The 21,183-nt window shown below is 44.6% G+C and overlaps 1 protein-coding gene across 1 annotated transcript in view; it reads left to right on the forward strand.

The window, feature by feature from the left end:
• The window catches only part of LOC138661755 (cytochrome P450 2G1-like), a 40,327-nt gene that overhangs the window by 10,587 nt on the left and 8,557 nt on the right, over positions 1-21,183 (forward strand). The window contains exons 4-6 of the mRNA XM_069746652.1: positions 15,171-15,331; positions 17,636-17,812; positions 21,000-21,141. Coding sequence (XP_069602753.1) covers positions 15,171-15,331; positions 17,636-17,812; positions 21,000-21,141 — 480 coding nt within the window. The remainder of the gene's footprint in view (positions 1-15,170; positions 15,332-17,635; positions 17,813-20,999; positions 21,142-21,183) is intronic.

Genomic DNA, 21,183 nt, shown 5'->3' on the forward strand with positions numbered 1-21,183 from the left:
TATCTGGATAAATTCTTGATTGTTTACTTGGATGACATTTTGATCTTCTCAGATGATTGGGAGTCTCATGTGAAGCAAGTCAGAATGGTTTTCCAGGTACTGCGTGCTAATTCCTTGTTCGTGAAGGGATCAAAGTGTCTCTTCGGTGTGCAGAAAGTTTCATTTTTGGGGTTCATCTTTTCCCCTTCTACTATCGAGATGGATCCGGTTAAGGTTCAGGCCATCCAGGATTGGACTCAGCCGACATCTCTAAAAAGTCTGCAGAAATTCCTGGGCTTTGCTAATTTTTATCGTCGCTTCATCTGTAATTTTTCTAGCATTGCCAGACCATTGACCGATTTGACCAAGAAGGGTGCTGATTTGGTTAATTGGTCTTCTGCTGCCGTGGAAGCTTCTCAGGAGTTGAAGCGTCGTTTTTGCTGTGCCCCTGTGTTGTGTCAACCTGATGTTTCTCTTCCGTTCCAGGTCGAGGTTGATGCTTCTGAGATTGGTGCAGGGGCGGTTTTGTCACAGAGAGGTTCTGGTTGCTCAGTGTTCAAACCATGTGCTTTCTTTTCCAGGAAATTTTCTGCTGCTGAGCGTAATTATGATGTGGGCAACCGAGAGTTGCTGGCCATGAAGTGGGCATTCGAGGAGTGGCGTCATTGGCTTGAGGGTGCTAAGCATCGCGTGGTGGTTTTGACTGATCATAAGAACCTTACTTATCTTGAGTCTGCCAAGCGCTTGAATCCTAGACAGGCCCGTTGGTCGTTATTTTTTGCTCGTTTTGATTTTGTGATTTCATACCTTCCGGGCTCTAAAAATGTGAAGGCGGATGCTCTGTCTAGGAGTTTTGTGCCCGACTCTCCGGGGTTATCTGAGCCGGCGAGTATCCTCAAGGAAGGAGTCATTGTGTCTGCCATCTCCCCTGATTTGCGGAGAGTGTTGCAGAAATTTCAGGCTAATAAACCTGATCGTTGTCCGGCCGAGAAACTGTTCGTCCCTGATAGGTGGACTAGTAAAGTTATCTCTGAACTTCATTGTTCGGTGCTGGCCGGTCATCCAGGAATCTTTGGTACCAGGGAGTTGGTTGCTAGATCCTTCTGGTGGCCATCTCTGTCACGGGATGTGCGTGCTTTTGTGCAGTCCTGTGGAATTTGTGCTAGGGCTAAGCCCTGTTGTTCACGTGCCAGTGGGTTGCTTTTGCCCTTGCCGGTCCCGAAGAGGCCTTGGACACATATTTCGATGGATTTCATTTCTGACCTTCCCGTTTCTCAAAAAATGTCGGTCATTTGGGTGGTCTGTGATCGCTTTTCTAAAATGGTCCATCTGGTGCCCTTGGTTAAATTGCCTTCCTCCTCTGATTTGGTGCCTTTGTTCTTCCAGCATGTGGTTCGTTTACATGGCATTCCTGAGAATATTGTTTCTGACAGAGGTTCCCAGTTTGTCTCGAGGTTCTGGCGAGCCTTTTGTGGTAGGATGGGCATTGACCTATCTTTCTCCTCGGCCTTCCATCCTCAGACTAATGGCCAGACCGAACGAACCAATCAGACCTTGGAAACATATCTGAGATGTTTTGTTTCCGCTGACCAGGATGATTGGGTGTCATTTTTGCCGTTGGCTGAGTTCGCCCTTAATAATCGGGCCAGCTCGGCTACCTTGGTCTCTCCATTTTTCTGCAATTCTGGGTTCCATCCTCGTTTCTCTTCAGGACAGGTTGAGTCTTCGGACTGTCCTGGTGTGGATTCTGTGGTGGACAGGTTGCAGCAGATCTGGACTCAGGTAGTGGACAATTTGACCTTGTCCCAGGAGAAGGCTCAGCTTTTCGCTAATCGCAGACGCCGTGTGGGACCCCGACTTCGTGTTGGGGATCTGGTTTGGTTATCTTCTCGTCATATTCCTATGAAGGTTTCCTCTCCTAAATTTAAACCTCGTTTTATTGGTCCGTATAGGATTTCTGAGATTCTCAATCCGGTGTCTTTTCGTCTGACCCTCCCAGACTCCTTTTCCATACATAATGTATTCCATAGGTCGTTGTTGAGGAGATACGTGGCACCTATGGTTCCATCTGTGGAGCCTCCTGCCCCTGTTTTGGTGGAGGGGGAATTGGAGTATATTGTGGAGAAGATTTTGGATTCTCGTGTCTCTAGACGGAAACTCCAGTATCTGGTCAAATGGAAGGGTTATGCTCAGGAAGATAATTCCTGGGTTTTTGCCTCTGATGTCCATGCCCCAGATCTTGTTCGTGCCTTTCATGTGGCTCATCCTGGTCGGCCTGGGGGTTCTGGTGAGGGTTCGGTGACCCCTCCTCAAGGGGGGGGTACTGTTGTGAATTCTGTGGCTGAGTTCACTTCGGTGGTCACAAGTGGTATTGCAGTCTCTGGGCTTCCTCCCTCAGGTGTTTTGGTGAGCTCGTTGGCTGCCTTGCTATTTAGCTCCACCTGAGTCTGTCTTCCTTGCTCCTTGTCAATGTTCCAGTGTTGGATCTGAGCTACTGCATCTTTCCTTGGGCCTGCTGCTCTGCTAGATAAGTGCTTCTAGTTTGTTTTCTGTTTTTTCTGTCCAGCTTGCTATTAACTTTTGCTGGAAGCTCTGAGAAGCAAAGGGGTGCACCGCCGTGCTGTTAGTTCGGCACGGTGGGTCTTTTTGCCCCTTTGCGTGGTTTTCGTTTTAGGGATTTTTGTAGACTGCATAGTTCTCTTTGCTATCCTCGCTCTGTCTAGAATATCGGGCCTCACTTTGCTGAATCTATTTCATTCCTACGTTTGTCTTTTTATCTTGCTAACAGTCATTATATGTGGGGGGCTGCCTATTCCTTTGGGGTATTTCTCTGAGGTAAGTCAGGCTTGTATTTCTATCTTCAGGCTAGTCAGCTCCTCAGGCAGTGCCGAGTTGCATAGGTAGTGATAGGCGCAATCCACTGCTGCTTATAGTTGTGTGAGGATAGATCAGGTACTGCAGTCTACAGAGATTCCACGTCTCAGAGCTCGTCCTATTGTTTTTGGTTATTGCCAGATCTCTGTATGTGCGCTGATTACTGCACGCTGTGTTGCCTGATTGCCAGCCATAACAAACAACCCAGCTGGCCGTTGACGGAGAGACTTATTTTTGGCACAAGAGACACATGCCCGAACGTAGTCTCCTACGTCACGAACCATATGTGGCCACCAATACATTCTCGCCAACAACTCAGATGTCCTCTTTGCCCCAAAGTGTCCACCCACTCTGGACGAATGAGCCCACGAGAGAACCTCCGGACGCAAATTGATGGGAACAAAAGTCTTGCCCGGAGACACAGACTCAAGCGAAACCGGAGCTACGGTTCTCAGACTCTCTGAAGGGACAATGAGCCGAGGCTCGTCCTCCTCCTCCACAGTTGACACCAGGGAGCGAGAGAGAGCGTCAGCACGAATGTTCTTCTCCCCGGCGAGATAATGTAGAGTGAAGTGGAACCGGGAGAAAAACAAGGACCATCTGGCCTGACGAGAATTCAGCCGCTGGGCTGTCTGTAAATAGACCAAATTCTTGTGATCCGTGAAGACTTGGAATGGGAACTGAGCACCCTCCAAGAGATGTCTCCATTCCGAAAAGGCCAACTTCATTGCCAGCAGCTCCCTATCCCCGATGGAGTAATTTCTCTCCGCTGGTGAGAAGGTCTTTGAGAAGAAGAAGCATGGGTGCTTCCGACCTTGAGCATCCTTTTGATAGAGGACTGCTCCTGCACCAACGGATGAGGCATCCACCCCCATTAGGAATGGCTTATCCACATCGGGACGATGTAAGATGGGAGCGCTAGCAAAGTGGGACTTAATAGAAGTGAAGGCCTTGGAGACCTCTTCGGACCACAATTTAGGATTCGCTCCCTTCTTGGTGAGGGATACCAAGGGAGCTACCAGGGTTGAGAAGTGGGGGATGAACTGACGATAGTAATTTATGAACCCCATAAAGCGCTGCACCACTTTCAGAGAATGGGGTTCCTGCCAGTCCATCACTGCCTGTAGTTTGGCAGGATCCATAGCCAATCCCTGGGCCGAGATGATTTAGCCCAGGAAAGGTAAAGACTCCTGCTCAAACATACACTTCTCCAACTTGGCATAGAGGGAGTTTGCCCGTAGGAGGTCGAAGACTTTGCAAACATCTCTCCGGTGGGAGTCAATATCTGGAGAGTAGATGAGAATATCATCCAGATAGACTACGACCGAGGTGGAAAGCATATCCCGGAAGATATCGTTCACAAAGTCTTGGAAAATGGCTGGGGCATTACAGAGCCTGAAGGGCATCACCAGATATTCATAGTGCCCATCCCTGGTGTTAAAGGCCGTCTTCCATTCGTCCCCCTCACGGATGCGAATCAGGTTGTAAGCACCCCGCAGATCTAATTTAGTAAATACCCTTGCTCCCCGAAGTCTATCGAATAACTCAGATATCAAGGGCAAAGGATACTTATTCTTAACGGTGATGGCGTTAAGACCCCTGTAGTCTATGCATGAGCGCAATTCCCCATTCTTCTTCTGCACGAAGAAGAACCCTGCCCCAGCAGGTGACACTGACTTCCTAATGAATCCTCTTGCCAGATTTTCCTGGATGTACTGTGACATTGCCTCCGTCTCCGGGAGAGATAGCGGATAAACTCGACCCCGGGGAGGCTCAGCACCAGGCAAGAGATCAATAGGACAGTCATAGGGGCGATGAGGCGGAAGGACCTCCGCCGCCTTTTTGGAGAACACGTCTGCATAAGACCAATACTGCTTGGGGAGAGAGGATAGATCTGCGGGTACCTCAGTAGTAGCAACCTGAACGCACTCCCTCTGACATCTACCCCCACAAGATTCACCCCAACCCAGAATTCTGCCTGAGGACCACTCAATATGAGGAGAGTGGTACCGTAGCCAAGGTATTCCCAACAGGACCTCATCAATTCCTTCCGGAATGACGAGCAGAGAAATTATCTCCTGATGAGATGGCGACATGGACAGAGTAAAAGGGATGGTCTGGTGTGTTATCTGTGAGGGCAATGTCGACCCATTCACCACTCGCACCGTTACTGGTTGAGCAAGCATTACCACGGGTATTGCGTGACGTTGGGCGAAGGCAGAAGACATAAAATTGCCCTCCGCCCCAGACATAAAATTGCCGAGTGGGAGAATGAGCCAATAGTAATTGTCCCCTTAAAGGACAACTTAGAGGCAAACGTCGCCGTGTCTAGTGTACCTCCACCTACTACCACTAGACGCTGACGTTTCCTCGACCGCTGAGGACATCTGGTGGCTAGATGTCCTGACTGCTGGCAAACATGACAGACCCTGAGTGCACAAGCGGTCCGGGACTTAGATCCTGCTTGTGACACTTCCCTGGCCTCATGTGGCTCAGTAACCAGGACCGGAGATTCCAGAGGTTTGGCGAAAGTAGGAGGGCAATTTTATGTCCGAGTGGGAGAATGAGCCAATAGTAATTGTCCCCTTAAAGGACAACTTAGAGGCAAACGTCGCCGTGTCTAGTGTACCTCCACCTACTACCACTAGACGCTGATGTTTCCTCGACCGCTGAGGACATCTGGTGGCTAGATGTCCTGACTGCTGGCAAACATGACAGACCCTGAGTGCACAAGCGGTCCGGGACTTAGATCCTGCTTGTGACACTTCCCTGGCCTCATGTGGCTCAGTAACCAGGACCGGAGATTCCAGAGGTTTGGCGAAAGTAGGAGCCAGCCGAAACCTCTGCCTACACTGGGCTCGCTCTAACCTCCGCTCGTTAAAACGGAGGTCAATTCGAGTGGAGACAGTTATTAACTCCTCCAGTGTGGCAGGAATCTCCCTAGTGGCCAAAGCGTCCTTTACGTGGTCAGCCAAGCCCCTCCAAAATATGGGGATAAGAGCTTTATCCGACCAATCCAGCTCAGATGCTAAGGTGCGGAATTGGACGGCAAAATGACTGACCAAGGACTCACCCTGAGTTAATGCCAGCAATTGGAGCGCAGTATCATGGGTGACTTGAGGTCCTAAAAAGACCTGTTTCAGAGCGCTCAGAAACAGCGGAGCACTCTGCACCACATGATCGCCACGCTCCCACAGCGGCGTAGCCCATTCCAACGCCCTGTCCGACAATAGAGACAGAATAAATCCCACCTTAGCCCGCTCTGTGGGAAAACGTGCAGCCAGGAGCTCGAGGTGAATAGAGCACTGACTCACAAATCCCCTACAAAACTTGCTATCACCAGAAAATTTTTCTGGCAGCGGGAGGCGAGATAGTGTCGGAACAGGGGTGGCAATGGACATAGTAGCTGCAGCCACGCTGGCAGCCTGTACAGCTACTGCAGTAACATCCACAGCTGAAGTCGCGCTCTCGAGAGCCGCCAACCTACCCTCCAGCTGCTGGATATACCGCAGAGATTGCTGTTTGTCTGTCATCACTAGCCAGACCCTGGCGCTAGTGTAATGTTAGGACTGGCGGAACGCACCAAGAGAGATGATATAGATGCGTTCGCAGTCCGGGGTCCACCGTGCAGGTGAAACCTGCTGCTAGGAAATGACAGACTATATGGCGGTATCCAAAAGTTTACACGCGTGGGTTAAACCTCACCCAGCGTGAAGAAAGCAATCCTGTTGCGTCACAGGACCGCGGTACCGTACATAGAGCGCGAGCAAGTGGTCAGCGAACTTAACCCCAACAGGGATTGTAGTCCGATTAGACCCTTGCTGGCACTACACCGCTACTGGGTGTGTAAGGAAATATATAATTATAGCACTGAAGTGCGAACTGTGCCGTGCTGGCAGGTACCACAAAGCACCCAGACGTGGGTCAGGAAGCGCACACTGGCGCGTGGCACCGCACTGGCGGTCACAGCGATAGACGCTGATACGTGTGTGACACGTTGAGTGATTAGTCAGGCGCTAGATAGCAGCCATACACTATACGCGAACAGTCATACAATAGGGTAGGGGTATTTAAAGAACGACTTGCACTCACAACAAACACACGTATTAAATTGTACACTAGCGCATGGCCGTGCGGTCATGCGCAGTTTATATAGTTGCAGGACAGGAAGTGGCCACAGAAACTTTGCCCTTCCAAGACCTGCCAAGAGGACCAATAGAATGCGCTGCAGAGTCTGAGCACATGACCCTCGATCTCCAACGGGAGATCTTGCCCTGGGCATGCTCAGTGTGCGCAGACAAGGACTTAGTCCCAGAGAAGTCCACTCGCTGCTGACCAGCACTGACTTTAATGGCAGGAGCTGAAGAAGCAGCAGTAACTCTCTGAACAGAGTGAGACCGAGCAAGACGCTGGGACCGACGTCCCTGCTGAGCAGGCTCCACTGCGGCTGGATAGGAATGGGGGACCGCAGCGGAGACGGCTCGAGATTCCCCCTGTGCAGAAGCGGGAACTCGAGACCTAACACATCTAATGAGTGTGTTCAAAATTGTAGTTGTTACATCTCCTTAGTGTGAATGAAAGCCAAAGTCAAAGCCAAACAAAGCCAAAATCTGACAACTTGGACAACCACTCCATTCCAGACACAAAAGCATCTATCTGTTTCATTAATCTCTCAACCACTGAGGACTCTCAATTTTAAATATTTTTTTAGTGTGAATGATGAATTCTCTGCTATATCTTGTAAATAGAGATGTTAGCTTTCATTATATTGCTGTCTGTGATGATAATGAGACAGCTGAAAAGTCTTCTGTTCAGAACAGGAAGTATAAGTCAAGTATAGAGCCTATTGGACAGTTTGAAAATTGTAAGATTTCCTACTTTTTCATAGTGATATGGAAAATCATGGATGGATCCTGTGTTATCAGCTGTGTATAGGGATTTAATCTGTTATTGTAATCCTGACTCTGATGGTAATGAGCCTGCCGAGAACTCTTTCTGAAGTATGAGTCTAAAATTCTAAAATAGACACAGTGGTCAGTGTGAAAATTGGAAGATTAATAGTCTTGTATTATTTAATCTTAGAGATTGCAATATAAGAAAGTAAAAAACATTTCCAACATTTAAAAAAAAAATCTTCATAAAAGAAAAACCTGATTCAAACAATAGGTCATTTTCACATGGCAAATTCCATTAAAAAAGCAAAAGAAGACTGGTAAGATTAAAAGAAAAGTTTGGACTATCTACAGTATTAATGAATTAGCTTTGTAGCGGATCATGCTAAGTAAATAGGACAGATTCCTTAACTTCTGGGAGAAATGGACAATTTTCATTTTTTTGACTTCTGCTTTTAACTTCTTTCTTTATAAGAGTCATAACTTTTATTTTCTTAAATCAACAATAGCCATACGAGTCTTGTTTTATTTGAACAAGTTGTAGTTTTGAACTAAAGTATTCATTTTATCATATAGTTTACTGAAAATGGGAAAAAATTAAATGGGACAGAATTGAAGAACAAAACACATCAAGTTCATCATTGCTTTTTTCAGTTTTGTAGTTACAACATTCGCCTTGCGGAAAAAAATACTCGATTACTTTTTCCATAGATCAGTATTCAGTACGTTTTTGGAGATATACAGTAAAACAATATTTTTGTTTGGTTAACTACATTAAAAAAACAAAAAAATTACAAAGATAAAATGTGGCTTCAATCATTGCATTCTGAGACCCATAATATTTTTATTTTTTGGTCAACAAAGTTATAGAGATGTTTTTATGGGATGAGCTTCAGTTTTTACTGATACTATTTTGGTGTCCAAATACTTTCTGAATGATCTATTTTTATTCCAATTTTTTGGGGGGGAAATGACAACCCAAAATGATTTTTGCTATTTTTTTTTATTTCTCATTCACTATTTGGAAAAACTTATTTTAATATTTTGTTAGTTCACATGCCTTGAGAAACTTGAGAAATTCACTACAAGTAGTTCTAAGGCTTTGGTATTTCATTATCTTAACGGGAACCTGTCAGCACGATTGTGCACAGTAGCCTACAGACAGTGTCAGGTCGGAGCCGTTATACTGACTAAAATTATAACTTGGTTGATGAAATCCGTCTTGTGGTTGTTGTTTAATCTTTATTTTCAGTTTTGAGTTAATGATATGCGTGTGCTTTGGGGCAGCCAGTGGGGGGTCTTTATAAGGGGCTCTGCTTAGGTATTCATTATGCAGATTGTTGACAAGTCACTGATCCCTCACTGACCTGCCCCCTTGTTTGCATAATGAATATTATATATACATACTGAAAATAAACCCCTTCTTCATATAGGTGATCCGATAGCTGTTCTTGCACAGGCGCCAGAAGTGCCATCTTGCTGAAGAAAATCCTCTTCCAAGATGGCGATGCCTGCGCAGTAGCAGTTCACAGAGATCGCTGAGAGCACAATAGTAGCTATCGGATTTCTATACTCACCGATAGCTGCTACTGCGCAGGTGCGGCGGGTGCCATTTTCAAATTGATTTTTTTTTGTACTTGCTCAATAACATCAAGAATAGTTATTGCTAGGACATTAAACATGTGATTATGCTGCAGCGCAGGGACCACGACAGGCACCTGCCTGCAGAAGGTTTTTGGTCTTCTTCAGTATGTACAGATATTCATCATGCAAACTAGAGGATGGATCAGTGAAGGATCAGTGACCTGTTAGCAGTCTGCAATATGAATACCTAAGTAGAGCACCACATAAATTACCCCCTACAGGCCTGCCCTGGAGCACGAGCATATCATTAACTAAAAACTGAAAATAAAGATTACACAAGAACCACAAAACGGATTTCATCATCAGATATCATTGTAATCAGTATAACGGCTCCTACCAACATGGTCTGTAGGTTACTGTGCACAATCCTGCTGACATAAGCCCCTTTAAGAGGCTAGGATAAGCAGACACAGTTGTCTGGTAGCTGCTTGGACACACTCAGACACAGGGTTTACTATAAAAAAAAAGTAAAGTTTATTCTCCTTCATAAACTTTCTAGCTCCAAAAATGGAAAAACAACCTTTTTCAGCAAAAATGAAAACAAAACAGTCCTTTTTTTGGGTACGGCAAGACAAATTACATGGTCTCACCAACTTGCTGTCACAAGTACTTCTCTGCCTCTAACATAGACTATCCACCATGAATAGTCTTTCCCCAGCTCCAGCGCAATACACCCTGCTGAGCTACCATATATACTCGAGAATAAGCCGACCCGAGTATAAGCCGACCCCCCTAATTTTGCCACAAAAAAACTGGGAAAACTTAATGAAAAAATAAAAATATGTACCAATAATAGTCAAATTAATTGAGACATCAAAAGGTTGTGTTTTTGAATATCCATATTGAATCAGGAGCCCCATATAATGCTCCATATAGTTCATGATGGCGCCATAAGATGCTCCATATTAAAATATGCCCCATATAATGCTCCACACAGTTCATGATGGGCTCCATAAGATGCTCCATATTAAAATATGCCCCATATAATGCTGCACAAATGTTGATTATGACCCCATAAGATGCTCCATACAGACATTTGCCCCATACAATGCTGCACAAATACTGATTATGGCCCCATAAGATGGTCCATAGAGATATTTGGCCCATATAATGCTGCACATGGCCCCATAAGATGCTCCAATACCGATATTTGCCCCATATAATGCTGCACATGGCCCCATAAGATGCTCCATACAGATATTTGCCCTATATAATGCTGCACATGGCCCCATACAGATATTTGTCCCATATAATGCTGTACATGGCCCCATAAGATGCTCTATACTGATATGTGCCTCATATAATGCTGCACATGGCCCCATAAGATGCTCCATACAGACATTTGCCCTATACAGGTCCTTCTCAAAAAATTAGCATATAGTGTTAAATTTCATTATTTACCATAATGTAATGATTACAATTAAACTTTCATATATTATAGATTCATTATCCACCAACTGAAATTTGTCAGGTCTTTTATTGTTTTAATACTGATGATTTTGGCATACAACTCCTGATAACCCAAAAAACCTGTCTCAATAAATTAGCATATTTCACCCATCCAATCAAATAAAAGTGTTTTTTAATAACAAACAAAAAAACCAACAAATAATAATGTTCAGTTATGCACTCAATACTTGGTCGGGAATCCTTTGGCAGAAATGACTGCTTCAATGCGGCGTGGCATGGAGGCAATCAGCCTGTGACACTGCTGAGATGTTATGGAGGCCCAGGATGCTTCAATAGCGGCCTTAAGCTCATCCAGAGTGTTGGGTCTTGCGTCTCTCAACTTTCTCTTCACAATATCCCACAGATTCTCTATGGGGTTCAGGTCAGGAGAGTTGGCAGGCCAATTGAGCACAGTAATACCATGGTCAGTAAACCATTTACCAGTGGTTTTGGCACTGTGAGCAGGTGCCAGGTCGTGCTGAAAAATGAAATCTTCATCTCCATAAAGCATTTCAGCCGATGGAAGCATGAAGTGCTCCAAAATCTCCTGATAGCTAGCTGCATTGACCCTGCCCTTGATGAAACACAGTGGACCAACACCAGCAGCTGACATGGCACCCCACACCATCACTGACTGTGGGTACTTGACACTGGACTTCAGGCATTTTGGCATTTCCTTCTCCCCAGTCTTCCTCCAGACTCTGGCACCTTGATTTCCGAATGACATGCAAAATTTGCTTTCATCAGAAAAAAGTACTTGGGACCACTTAGCAACAGTCCAGTGCTGCTTCTCTGTAGCTCAAAAGTGGCTTTACCTGGGGAATGCGGCACCTGTAGCCCATTTCCTGCACACGCCTGTGCACGGTGGCTCTGGATGTTTCCACACCAGACTCAGTCCACTGCTTCCTCAGGTTCCCCAAGGTCTGGAATCGGTCCTTCTCCACAATCTTCCTCAGGGTCCGGTCTCCTCTTCTCGTTGTACAGCGTTTTCTGCCACATTGTTTCCTTCCAACAGACTTACCATTGAGGTGCCTTGATACAGCACTCTGGGAACAGCCTATTTGTTGAGAAATTTCTTTCTGGGTCTTACCCTCTTGCTTGAGGGTGTCAATGATGGCCTTCTTGACATCTGTCAGGTCGCTAGTCTTACCCATGATGGGGGTTTTGAGCAATGAACCAGGCAGGGAGTTTATAAAAGCCTCAGGTATCTTTTGCATGTGTTTAGAGTTAATTAGTTGATTCAGAAGATTAGGGTAATAGGTCGTTTAGAGAACCTTTTCTTGATATGCTAATTTATTGAGACAGGTTTTTTGGGTTATCAGGAGTTGTATGCCAAAATCATCAGTATTAAAACAATAAAAGACCTGACAAATTTCAGTTGGTGGATAATGAATCTATAATATATGAAAGTTTAATTGTAATCATTACATTATGGTAAATAATGAAATTTAACACTATATGCTAATTTTTTGAGAAGGACCTGTATAATGCTGCACATGGCCCATACAGATATTTGTCCCATATAATGCTGTACATGGCCCCATAAGATGCTCCATACAGGTATTTGCCCCATATAATGCTGCACATGGCTCCATAAGATGCTCCATACAGACATTTGCCCCATATGCTGTTGCTGCATTTAAAAAAATAAAAAATATCACATACTTACCTCTCAGGCCCCCGATACTTGCTATATTCACCTGCTGCATGTTCCACCGTCGGCGCGCTGTGTCTTCCTGTCCTCTGCACCGACGTTCAGGCAGAGGGCAGCGTGCACTAATCGCGTCATCGCATCCTCTGACTGGGGCGTCACTGCAGAGGACACAGAAGACGCAGCAACGCCGATGGTTGAACAGGGAGCAGGTGAATATCGCGCACTGCCCCCGTCATACTCACCTGCTCCTGGCGCCGTCGTTGCACGTCTGTTCCCCCGGCGCCGGCAGCTTCTTCCTGTAGTGAGCGGTCACATGGTACCGCTCATTACAGTAATTAATATGCAGCTCCGCCCCTATAGGAGTGGGGTCCATATTCATTACCTGTAATGAGCGGTACCATGTGACCGCTCACTACAGGAAGAAGCTGCCGGCGCCGGAGAAAAGACGTGCAGTGACAGCGCCAAGAGCAGGTGGGTATTATTACACAGCTCCGCTCCCCCTACTCTGCCGACCCGTGGGTATGACTCGAGTATAAGCCGAGAGAGTTACTTTCAGCCCCAAAAAATGGGCTGAAAATCTTGGCTTATACTCTAGTATATACGGTAACTAAGCTGCCTATTATTAGGCATGTAAAACCTGGACTGGATTATGGGAGCAACCTTTCCTTTTGGTCACTCCTATAACTCTGACCCAAAATCTAGTAAAAATAAAAACATTTCAGTAACTCATTGTTATTGGTGCACTTTCTTCCCCGACTTAAATCACTGAGGCCAGCCACCTGAGTGACAAATATCTGTCTTCCGGGACCTTGCCTCCTGCTTTCTTATACGACAAAGAAAGAACCTGAGTCTTTAGGTGACAACTTTGTATATTAATATGTATCTCTCTAAACCTTTTTTGAAATATAACACGGATTATCAGCCACAACTTCTGCATCAATACTCAAAGCACAGCCAACCAAAACCCTATTCTTAAAGGGACTCTGTCACCTGAATTTGGAGGGAACAATTTTCAGCCATAGGGGCGGGGTTTTCGGGAGTTTGATTCACCCTTTCCTTACCCGCTGGCTGCATGCTGGCTGCAATATTGGATTGAAGTTCATTCTCTGTCCTCCATAGTACATGCCTGCACAAGTCAAGATTGCCTTGTGAATAGGATAGCCATCTATCTGTGTCAAAAGTAAGACCGTTTTCTTTCTTTTTGAGGAGCAATATTTTCTTACTTTATACCCTTCTGATTGAGACTTTTTCAATAATGTTTTTTGTGATAACTAGTGTTGAGCGATACCGTCCGATACTTGAAAGTATCGGTATCGGATAGTATCGGCCGATACCCGAAAAATATCGGATATCGCCGATACCGATATCCGATACCAATACAAGTCAATGGGACATCAAGTATCGGAAGGTATTCTCATGGTTCCCAGGGTCTGAAGGAGAGGAAACTCTCCTTCAGGCCCTGGGATCCATAGGGATGTGTAAAATAAAGAATTAAAATAAAAAATATTGATATATTTACCTCTCCGGCGGCCCCTGAACTCAGCGCGGGTAACCGGCAGGCTTCGTTGTTCAAAATCAGCGCTTTTAGGACCTGAGAATCACGTCCCGGCTTCTGATTGGTCGCGGGCCGCCCATGTGACCACCACGCGACCAATCACAAGCCGCGACGTCACCGCAAGCTATTAACGCGCTCATTTTTAAAAATGAGCGCGTTAATGGCTTTCAAAGACGTAGCGGCTTGTGATTGGTCGCGGCCAAGCGACCAATCACAAGCCGCGACGTCACCGCAAGCTATTAACGCGCTCATTTTTAAAAATGAGCGCGTTAATGGCTTTCAAAGATGTAGCGGCTTGTGATTGGTCGCGGCCACGCGACCAATCACAAGCCGCGACGTCACCACAAGCTATTAACGCGCTCATTTTTAAAAATGAGCGCGGTAATGACTTTCAAAGACGTAGCGGCTTGTGATTGGTCGCGGCCACGCGACCAATCACAAGCCGCTACGTCTTTGAAAGTCATTACCGCGCTCATTTTTAAAAATGAGCGCGTTAATAGCTTGCGGTGACGTCGCGGCTTGTGATTGGTCGCGTGGCGGTCACATGGGCGGCCCGCGACCAATCAGAAGCCGGGACGTGATTCTCAGGTCCTAAAAGCGCTGATTTTGAACAACGAAGCCTGCCGGTTACCCGCGCTGAGTCCAGGGGCCGCCGGAGAGGTAAATATATCAATATTTTTTATTTTAATTCTTTATTTTACACATCGCTATGTATCCGATACCGATACCCGATACCACAAAAGTATCGGATCTCGGTATCGGAATTCCGATACCGCAAGTATCGGCCGATACCCGATACTTGCGGTATCGGAATGCTCAATACTAGTGATAACTCATACCAAAATCTTGATTTGGCAAACATTTTATAGAATTACTGCCCTTGCTTGGGCTCTACATGCCATCATTTGGGGGCAAATTTTGGTCTGTCTGTGGATCTACTGGTGATGGTGTTAGCTTGAGGCACTTTGTTGATTTTGACTTTTTGACCAATGCTTTGACGTTATCTCCTTTCCTTAGAAGTTTGCAAAGGGCTGTATCCCTATATAGTGTTTTGGAACATTTGGGTGGCAGAAATGTATCTAAACATCTAAGTTTTTAATGAATTTCATTCTTTTTTCTTTAGAGTCATTCATAGAACCTCGCCACTACTTAAGTAAAGCGGCCTGTAACGTTATTTTTGCCATTGTGTTTGGAAATCGTCATGATTATGAGGATGCAGAGCTCCTGAATGTTATGTCATTGATGTATGCCACACTCTCAATTGCTAGTTCAGAATGGGGACAGGTGAGAACTAAGGAAGAATTGATAAATTAGAGAAAAGCAGAGTTTTTTTTACTCATTGAATTTTTTTTACTGTTTAGCGTTTTGACAAATAGAAAAAAATTGTGAAATGGAGTCTGATTAATAGAGGTCACGGTCATTTTAATAATATAGCTGCAGAATTGGGCAGGGCTTGCAAAAATTAGCAGTAATAGGCCCCCTTCACCGATCCGCTTCGAAATTATTATGAGCATGACTAGTTACTTTGTAGTGACTTGCTTCGAACCAGCAAAAGTACAGACACAGATGCCCTTTGTGCAATCCACCACTGCTAGGCAAGTCCTTAAAGGCCAGGATATTCTTCACCCACTCCAGAAGGGGAGGAGGACTTTACATATCCCTTCCCAGACTGCTGTCGCAGGATACCTGGCGTCTGGTGACACGGAAGATGAAGAGTCAGGTAACAAGAGTAAATCCAAAGCTAGCAGCATAAAATCCAATAAAAAAACAAATGGAAACCCTAAGACAATAGACAAAACTACTGAGAAGCAGCCAGAACCCAACCAGGAAATACTCACCATACCACTACGCAAGGGAACTCAATAAACAGCACTGGACTGGATTGGATTGGTAGCAGGCTTTACATAGCCAGCCCAAATCTACATATAACAATCCACTCCCTGCTCCCCTGTACAGCAGGATGCATACATTTCCACCATTGGCTAACACTGGGCAAGGCATCACACACGACTTCCACACATGAGGCATCACCGTGTGTAGTCGCACCACCGAAGTGCGTGATAGCTTTGCACCCAGCATGGCAGAGCAGTCTGAAAACTGGAGTAGGACGATTGTGTCCATGGCAGGTATTCCTAACAACAAAAAGTATGCATGAAACAGTCCGTTTTTACTATCTTTGTAGATTTCTGTTGGTCATTCGTGTATGTGTGTACCATCTTTGTGAAATCCATGCAGATCCGTATGCCATTTATATATTGGCTGTGTAACACATACTGGAATAAAATGCATTCAATAAATTACTGCTTTTTATGTGTTAAAGATGTGAAAAGATAATAGATAATAAATAGATGATAGATATCCTTCAGATATATAATTTGTTTCTTGCATGTGTAGCTTATTGTACATGTAGTAAGTAAATAAATAAATAAGTGAATAAAAGGACGTGGGGTCCCCCCATTTTCGGTAACCAGCAATGGTAAAGCAGGCAGCTGAGAACTGATATTATCAGGCTCAGAAAATCCATTGTTATTGGGCCTTTCCCAGTTTAGAACTGCCAGCCCACAGCCGCCCCAGAAGTGAGGCATTTCAGGAGAGGCTCCAAATCTGGCGCTTCTCCTTCGTTCTTCCCGATTTCCTTGGTAATGGGATTTGGAGTTGATGTCAGCTGTGATCTGTACAAAAGCACACCTGACATCAATCCATGGTGCTATTAATGGAGACGTGTCTATCAGACAACCCCTTTTGTAACCCAGTAATAAAAAAACATAATAAAAAAATTACATTATTGAAATAAACACTCACGAAACATTTTCTTGTTCACTACTTTATTAAAAAGAAACAAAATCTCATGAAGCTCTAATGTAGTCCAGCGAATCTGACCAAGTCCAGCGAATTTATCGATTGCCAACCCATGGCAAAGTGCCAGAAATGTAGCATCTAATGTGATGCTCCACTTCTGGGGCGTCTGCGGGGTGCTATATTTAGGCTGAGAAAAGCCCAATAACTAGGGACCTTCCCAGACTGAGAATATCAGCTCTCAGCTGCCTGCTTAACCTTTGCTGGTTACCAAAAATGGGGTGGAACCCACATTTTTTATTTATTTGTTTATTCATTAGGTTAATACATGACAGTAAGCTACACACTCACGGCACTAATTATACATCTCACAGATATCTGTTATCTTTGCACATCTTTAATACATTAAAAACAGTAATTTCTTGAATGCATTTCATTCTGGTATTTGTCACAAAGATGAAATCTGTCTGCTGCACATATTTACACAGACTCATTGACTTATATTGGCCCTCGTCATCCGTTTTGCCATAGAAAAAGAGTGGACATTTTTCCATGTGGATCAAACGGACACACGAACACGTAAAGATCACCTTAGGATTTAATAGGTATGTGAAGAACACCTTAGTGATGTTTTGAGGTAGAAAGGAGGCAGGGTGAGAGGGCACTGCTTGCTTGATGGTTTCACAATGCTTCGACAAATTATCTGTTGCTCTATTAGAAAACATTTGATGTTAACAGTCTATAATTATGATTAATACTATTATGTAAACCATTTTTATTTTTTCATTTCAGTTGTACGAAATGTTTCCCTGGGTCATGAGTTATATCCCTGGGAGACATCACAAAATATTTTCCAGTATGAAAAAACTTATCAAGTATGTGGAAAAAAGAGTTGACATGAACAAAAAAAATTTGGATGAGAGTAATCCTCGGAGTTATGTGGATGCTTTTCTCATTAAAACAGAAAAGGTAAATGCAAAAGAAATTTTCCCATTGTGTCACTGCAAAAACATAAGTGTATATATCAGGATCCTGCCTTATAAAAGTTATGTATTTAGTTCCAGTACATTAATATCAAATACCAGACCCCTTACCCCTAATTACTTTCGGATCCACACTCCCTGTTAAGGCTAGCGGAACGCACCAAATAATAAGACAGGTAGAGAATGGTGCGTTCGCAGCCCGGGGTCCACCGTGCAAAGATGGAACCTGATGCCAAGTAATGACGGATTATATGGCGGTACTCATAAGTATACACACGTGGGTTAAACTTCACCCAGCGTGAAGGAAGCGATCCTGTTGCATCACAGGACCGCGGTACCGCACATAGAGCGCGAGCAAGTAGTCAGCGAACTCAACCCCAACTAGGATTGAAGTCCGATTAGACCCTTGCTGGCACAACACCGCAACTGGGTGTGTAAGGAAACTATATAACAATATTAAGGCACAAGAGTGCATGCGGTGCCGCACTGACGAACGCCACTAACCACCCAGGCTTGGGTAAGGAAAGCACAGAGGAAGTGCACGGCGCCGTACTGGCGGTCACAGCAACTGGACGCTGTAATGTGTGATTCGTGCTGTAGGATAAGTCGGGCGCTAGATAGCAACCATACACCTTCCGCGAACAGACATTCAATAGGGTAGGGGCATCCAAGGACGACTTGCACTCACAACATACACACATTAACAATTGTACACTAGCGCATGGCCGTGCGGTCATGCGCAGTTTATATAGTTGCAGCACAGGAAGTGGCCACAGAAACTTTGCCCTTCCAAGACCTGCCAAGAGGACCAATGGAATGTGCTGCAGAGCCTGAGCACATGACCCTCGATCTCCAACGGGAGATCTTGCCCTGGGCATGCTCAGTGTGTGCAGACAAGGACTTAGTCCCAGAGAAGTCCGCTCGCTGCTGACCAGCACTGGCTTTAATGGCAGAAGCTGAAGAAGCAGCAGTAACTCTCTGTACAGAGTGAGACTGAGCAAGACGCTGGGACCGACGTCCCTGCTGAGCAGACTCCACTGCGGCTGAATAAGAATGGGAGACCGCAGCAGAGATGGCTCGAGATTCCCCCTGTGCAGAAGCGGGAACTCGAGACCTAACACTCCCTAAATAGATGTAGAGAACACTATAATAATATCGACCCTCAATCAAAACTAATATTATAACTTAAAATACCTGCAATGTCCATATTCTGGCTTTGCCCTTTTCATGTACCCAACTACTGTCCTTTCTTGATGAAATTTACAAAATTGCTTTTGTTCTTCACTTTTTGTACTACATCAATGTTAGCCCTCAGTCCATATAACAAATAAATATTCTTTCCTACTTACATATTGAACCAACCGATTTTGTACTGAATAATCTCAATGAGCCATGGCAACTAGTAGAGTTGTTGCCCGTTCGGTACACCACTGGCTCAGTGTGGAAGCCAGTGACTGCATTTAATTTTTACCAGCAATATTAGTTATAACTTATTGATAATTTTTACAAAGAATTTTCAAGTTACTCTGCCTTATCAGAGGAGGAAAATGAAAAAGAACAGGCAATATACCTTCCCCTTCCTTTCTGTATTTTACCAGTATGTTTGATTTTCATAATTGAATGCTAAGGATTACCGTCTGCTTCAGCGTACTAGAGTACAGAAGGTCCGACCATGGCTGCCCACCTTCAGTCAGGCTGCTTTAATTGTCAAAACCCCAATCACACTGACTTAATTCCTAGCACTGCATGTCTAAATTAGATGCACCTGCCAAGCTTTGACTAAGAACCAGAGCATGTGTTCATTTGGAAGTTGTCAGTTTGCTGGGAGTTGAACAGAGTTGAGTGTGTACAAGCTTATGAGTGATCAGTCAAAATATGAACTGTAACTGGGAGAGAGACAGGCCAGAGCTTCTTACTAAATGGAGGCAGCACGGGTCAGCTAGAAAAGCTGAGCAGTCTGTGTGTTGGAGCTGCATAGTAACATGTGGAAGCTGCAGCCGGTTCAGTGTAAACTGTGCATGGAATTAAACCATTCTGTTTAGTGCTGAAAGCTGCTGGAGCTCAGTTTGAAGATGGTACAGAGACTTGTAGGACCTTATCTCTTCTGTGTGTAAAGCTTGCTTTGGGAGAAAGGACTAGTCTGTTCGGGTGAGCCCAAACTGACATATATGTGCCCGCTGAGTTAGCTTTTTATTTGCTGTTATACCTTTGTGCCCAGAAGAGGCTATTTTTGGTTTTGAATCACTTTGAGTTTTATGAAAGCAAAAAAACTAATTCTTGGACCAAACCGCATTGCCTACCTACCAGCGCTATCTAATTCCTACCTGAGAGTGTGAATCCCGCTGTAGAAGCTGAATATGATACAGTTCTGAAACATTAGAAACCCTTAGGCAAAAAATTATCTGGTAAGGGAATGGCTCGCTGACAGAAGAGTAAATGTAGCCATTAAATAATGGGGTTGCCCAGTCATTGGTTTCACATCTGTAGTCACTCTGTGACTGCGGACTTGTGAGTCCTCACATCATGCATTGTGCACGCTGTCAGGATTGTCCGGAGAGCTGGAACAGGCTGGCGTCTGAGCACAAGTAAGCGATTTGTATATATACAGTCACATACCCAATAGTCGTGCACTTATACACTTTTATTGAGTGAGGAAGGACACTTCTAGTTGAAATGGGGCCAGAAGTATGCAAATCGCATACTGGTGCTTACATGACCGCCCATTCCCACCACCGACCCTGGAGAATCCTTACAGTGTGCAAACTGTGTGCTGTAAAATTTCAGACTTGTACCCCAAGCCTGGACAACCCCTTTTAATAAATAGGTCCTCATGCAGGATTGCCTCTTGGACCCCTTGCTGCTTTTCCCTCTCAGTCATGCAGCTTTATAATTACACAGCTCAGTGCCATGAAGATTGAAGACACATCGAGTTAAAGGGTTAAAAAATACCACATTTGGTTCTTTTCTCCCTCCCATTTGTTCCTCTCTCTATGGCTGGTGTGCTTGGGAATGTTATTCTCATCATGGAGTTGCAATGACTTTGTCCCTTAAAATTAAATCCTTCTATGCCGAAATGGGAATCGAATTTTAATGAAAGGATAATGATAATTTCAATATGAAAAGTAGGCTACAGTAATATACACATGTAAATATGTTGGTTCTTTTGTTTACAGGAAAAGAATAATCCCAAAACTGAATTCCAGATTACCAATTTAGTGTACAGTACTTTACAGATTTTCTTTGCTGGGGTAGAGTCTATCAGCACAGCCCTGAACTATTCTTTACTTCTTCTTATGAAATACCCAGATATCCTTGGTAGGTAAAGATCTTTTTAACTTTTTCATTTTATGTACCGAG

The sequence above is a fragment of the Ranitomeya imitator genome, chromosome 2 (genome assembly GCF_032444005.1).
Source record: "Ranitomeya imitator isolate aRanImi1 chromosome 2, aRanImi1.pri, whole genome shotgun sequence".
In the NCBI taxonomy this organism is placed as follows: domain Eukaryota; kingdom Metazoa; phylum Chordata; class Amphibia; order Anura; family Dendrobatidae; genus Ranitomeya; species Ranitomeya imitator.